Here is a 4,634-nt window from a genome sequence, read left to right as displayed (position 1 = left end):
AGAAGGGAACAGATAAGAAGGATTTATCCATGGAGCGGAGTGCACGGGAAGGGGTGTAGGGAAGGACGAGTGTGGAGAGATACTGGGGAGCAGCAGAGTGAGTACATTTATAGGTTAGTAGAAGAAGTTTGAACAGGATGCGAAAACGGATAGGGAGCCAGTGAAGGGTCTTGAGGAGAGGGGTAGTATGAGTAAAGCGACCCTGGCGGAAGATGAGACGGGCAGCAGAGTTTTGAATACAACAGCATCAAAGCATCAGTTACAATATATTTATTTATTTAAAGCATTTATATCCCACATTTTCCCACTGATTGTAGGCTCACTTATATATATATAAATAAGTGACTGTATGTTATTGCAGTACCATATTATCAACGCTCTGCTGAAGAGTTAATAGCACATCAAAGAATGATTTCACAATTGCTCAAAAGAGCTTAAATAGAGCCAAGTTTTCAAGGCTTTGCAAAACTGCAGATAACTATCTATGCTTCTTATTTCCTCTGCCAACTGATTCCACAGATAAGGGCCAGAATAAAAAAAGGCCCGATTTGTAATTGATGATAGCTTAACTAAAGACAAAGACAGAAGTTCTAACAAGGTTCGCTGTGAGGACAAAAGTTGCCTTTTAGGAACATATCTTTTGATCACTTTAAATAACAAACATAAAATTTTAAAAGTCATTCTTGCAGTTCCTGGTAGCCAATGTAGCTCAGGCAGGACCAGTGTTATATGATCAGTTTTCTTTTTTCCCATAAGAACATAAGAATAGCCATACTGGGTCAGACCAATGGTCCATCTAGCCCAATATCCTGCTTCCAACAGCGGCCAATCCAGGTCACAAATACCTGGCAGAAATCCAAATAGTAGCAAGATTTCACACTACCAATCCCAGGGCAAGCAGAGGCTTCCCCAGGTCTATCCCAATAACAGACTATGGACTTTTTCTCCATAGGATTCATCCAAACCTTTTTTAAACCCAGATACGCTAACTGCTGTTATCACTTCCTCCAGTAATTTATTTATTTATTTGTAGCATTTGTATCCCACATTTTCCCACCTATTTGCAGGCTCAATGTGGCTTACATTGTTCCGTAATGGTGATCACCAATTCCGGAAAGAGAAATACATAGTTATAATGGAGGTGACAGAGAGGGGCATAATCAAACGGCGCCTGCCAAATAGCTGGCCGGCCATCTTCGGGGCTGGCGCTGCAAGTGGGCGGAGCCAACCGTATTTTCAAAAAAGATAGCCGGCCATCTTTTTCTTCACTAATACAGTTGGGCTCGGCCAAATGTCAGAATTCGCCGGGTCTGAGATGGCCGGCATCGGTTTTCAGCCATAATGGAAAATAATGCCGGCGATCTCAAACCTGGCGAAATCCAAGGCATTTGGTTGTGGGAGGAGCCAGCATTTGTATTGCACTGGCCCCCCTCACATGCCAGGACACCAACCGGGTACCCTAGGGGGCACTACTAAAAATTAAAAACAAAAATAGCTCCCAGGTGCATAGCTCCCTTCCTTTGGTTGTTTAGCCCCCACAAATCCCCACCAAATCCCACTCCCCACAACTCTACACCATTACCATAGCCCTAAGGGGTAAAGGGGGGCACCTACATGTAGGTACAGTGGGTTTTGGGTGGGTTTTGGAGGGTTCCCATTTACCACCACAAGTGTAACAGGTGGGGGGGGGGGGCCTGGGTCCACCTGTCTGAAGTGCACTGCACCCACTAAAAACTGCTCCAGTGACCTGCATACTGCTGTCATGGAGCTGGGTATGACATTTGAGGCTGGCATAGAGGCTGGCAAAAAATGTTTTTTTATTTTTTTTTGGGTGGAGGGGGTTGTGACCACTGGGGGAGTAAGGGGAGGTTATCCCCGATTCCCTCCAGTGGTCATTTGGCCAGTTGGGGCTCCTTTTTAAAGCTTGGTCGTGGAAAATAAAAAGGGACCAAGTAAAGCCGGCGAAATGCTCGTCAAGCCAAGCTTTTTTTTTCCATTATCAGGCGAAGCCGGCCATCTCATGAGCACGCCTCATCCCGCTTCCGTCCCACCCCCATCCCACCTTCACTACCCTACCAACACGCCCCCTTGATGTTTCGCCGGCTCCGCGACGGAAAGCAGTTGAACCCGGCCAAAATCGGCTTTTCGATTATATCGATTTGGCCAGGTTCAGGAGATCGCCGGCCATCTCCCAATTTGTGTCGGAAGATGGCCAGTAATCGCTTTCGAAAATGAGCTGGAGAGTGGATTAGGTAATCAGGTACAGAGAGTTCATTTCTGTAATAAGAAGTAAAAGGTATTGAGTTAAAATACAATCGTGATAGATTAGCTTAAACAATCAGGAATAGAGAGTTCTGTTTTGTATATTTCTGGTATAAATTTTGTTTTGTAATGAATTCCAGAGCTTAACTATTCGTTAACCATCCATTGCCCCAGGTACAAAAAGACAAAAAAAAAACCTCAAAAAACAAAAACAAACCGTGAGCCCTTTTGGGAAAAGGCAGTATATTATGAAATGCATGACCGTTACCCTTACAATATATAAACACGACTAGAAGTCTTAATTATAATCATGGAAAGGACAATTTAACATTTTTTAGAAATTGATTTTGATTTGATTTATTAATTTATGCATTCTTATATCCCACTGTTATCTAAAAACAGGTTTCAGTTCAAAGTGTCTCACAATTTACATTTTGGTGGAATTTCAATGGTGCTTTACAGTTAAAACAGGGAGAGGGTATCATTATCTTTCATAGTTATTTATAAAAAAAATTTAATAAGATTTTTAAAATCATTTTTATAAGATGGTAAAGAATAGTACAAATGTAATTGTCTGGTCCAGGTACTAAAATGTTTACTGAAGGACACCTCCTTTACTCATTATTAGTAGGTGTCAGTGGTGCTGTGGAAGGACAGTTGACTTGAATTCTGCATGGATCAATTTCATTATACATAGGTCTTGTCATAGCCTGAGGTTGGCTTCAGGTCTGTAGTAATTGTTCTCATTATACGCTGGTACTGGCACAAATGGACAGCTGGCTTCTGGTTTTTACTGATCCTTTACATTATACATTACATTATACAATGTTCATCTCTGGCCTGGATTCATTTGGCATAATGATGACTGATTGCATGTTGGACCTGGAGTTGCAACAAGTGGACTTACATCCAAACGCAGCAGTGGATATTGAGATGCAGAGCTCCAGGAGCAGCAGAACCAGGAGAATACCATCAATCCATGGGATCACCATCAGCAAAACATCTCTTTTCACCCAGTGATAAGATGAAAAACCATTATTGTAATATGAATTGTTCATATAGATGCCAAGGCCAAGATCAAGGCAAATAATAATTATTCTAACAAAGGCAGCAAGGGAGTTGACAATATTCATCCTCAAGCTTCCCTTTACCAAACATATATTTGCATGATTCTGAGCTGTGACAGACAGGGATCCTGAAATGATGAAAAACAATCTACCCCAGAAAGATACTGCACTAATAACAAAAATGGTGAGAGCTGTATAAGTGATAACAGCCAGAACGATTCCAAAGAAGATCTGGGTGATGCCTATTAGGATCTGGGTGACTCCCAGAGCCTTTGGCTCTCCTTTGAAGAATTTCTGCAGAGCCTCTGGGACTTGACATGGGGCATTTTGAAGGACATTGAGTCCCATCTGAACTACGTGTTGACCAGCTGATGGGAGAAGCTGAGCGATTACTACCATCCTATTGGCTCCAGTTACTGTCGGAATCATGACTCACAACCTTGTGATTTCCTGCAGCTGGGCTGGTACAGTGCTGAGAGTTTTACAGGAGTTTAAAGCTCATCCTGTGGTGAGCTGGATTATCTTTTGATTCAGATCCATGGGTAACTGAGAATTGGCCTCTTAAATATTAAAATTTTAAACTCAGATCATTATCCAATATAAAGCCAAGCTAAATCTTGCAAAATGGATGATCCTATAAAAATACTTGTGGGTCAATATTCAGCCAGACCGATGCTGAATATCCAGGTCAGCAGCAATCCTGAAAGTTATGTCGGTACAGCCGATACTCACTAAGAATGGGCTATCATTTGGCATGGCATAGGAAAAATCAAAGATATATCGTCTGTCATTGAATGTCATTACCAAACAAAAACAAGCAGAAAAAAAATACACATTTTGTGTTTTGTCATTTGCAGATAATAGTGTGTGCTATTTGAAAATAGGGTCATGAAACTGAACATGGCAAAGACTGAGCTCCTTGTCTTTCCACCCAAACCCTCTTCTCCTCTTCCCCCACTTTCCGTCTCTGTTGACAACGCCCTCATCCTCCCCGTCTCTTCAGCCCGCAATCTCAGAGTCATTTTCGACTCCTCCCTCTCCTTCTCTGCCCATATCCAGCAAACAGCTAAGACCTGTCGCTTCTTCCTCTATAATATTAGCAAAATTCGCCCATTCCTCTCTGAACAGACCACTCGAACCCTCATCCACTCACTCGTTACCTCTCATCTTGACTATTGCAACCTTCTCCTCGCTGGCCTCCCTCTTAGCCACCTATCCCCCCTTCAATCTGTCCAAAATTCCGCCGCACATCTTATCTACTGCGTGAACCGATACTCTCATATCACCTCTCTCCTCAAGTCGCTT

At 42.5% G+C, this 4,634-nt stretch overlaps 1 protein-coding gene across 1 annotated transcript; it reads right to left on the bottom strand.

Annotated features, from left to right (window-relative positions):
- Positions 1 to 3,080: 3,080 nt before the first annotated feature.
- Positions 3,081 to 3,758, bottom strand: LOC115461881 (membrane-spanning 4-domains subfamily A member 4A-like). The gene has a single exon (XM_030191941.1). The coding sequence runs from the start codon at positions 3,756 to 3,758 to the stop codon at positions 3,081 to 3,083; it is 678 nt and encodes a 225-aa protein (XP_030047801.1).
- Positions 3,759 to 4,634: the final 876 nt, after the last annotated feature.

This window comes from Microcaecilia unicolor, chromosome 2 (genome assembly GCF_901765095.1).
Source record: "Microcaecilia unicolor chromosome 2, aMicUni1.1, whole genome shotgun sequence".
In the NCBI taxonomy this organism is placed as follows: Eukaryota; Metazoa; Chordata; class Amphibia; order Gymnophiona; family Siphonopidae; genus Microcaecilia; species Microcaecilia unicolor.
Note: the sequence above shows the minus strand (reverse complement) of the source record. Positions and strands in the feature narration are given on the sequence as shown.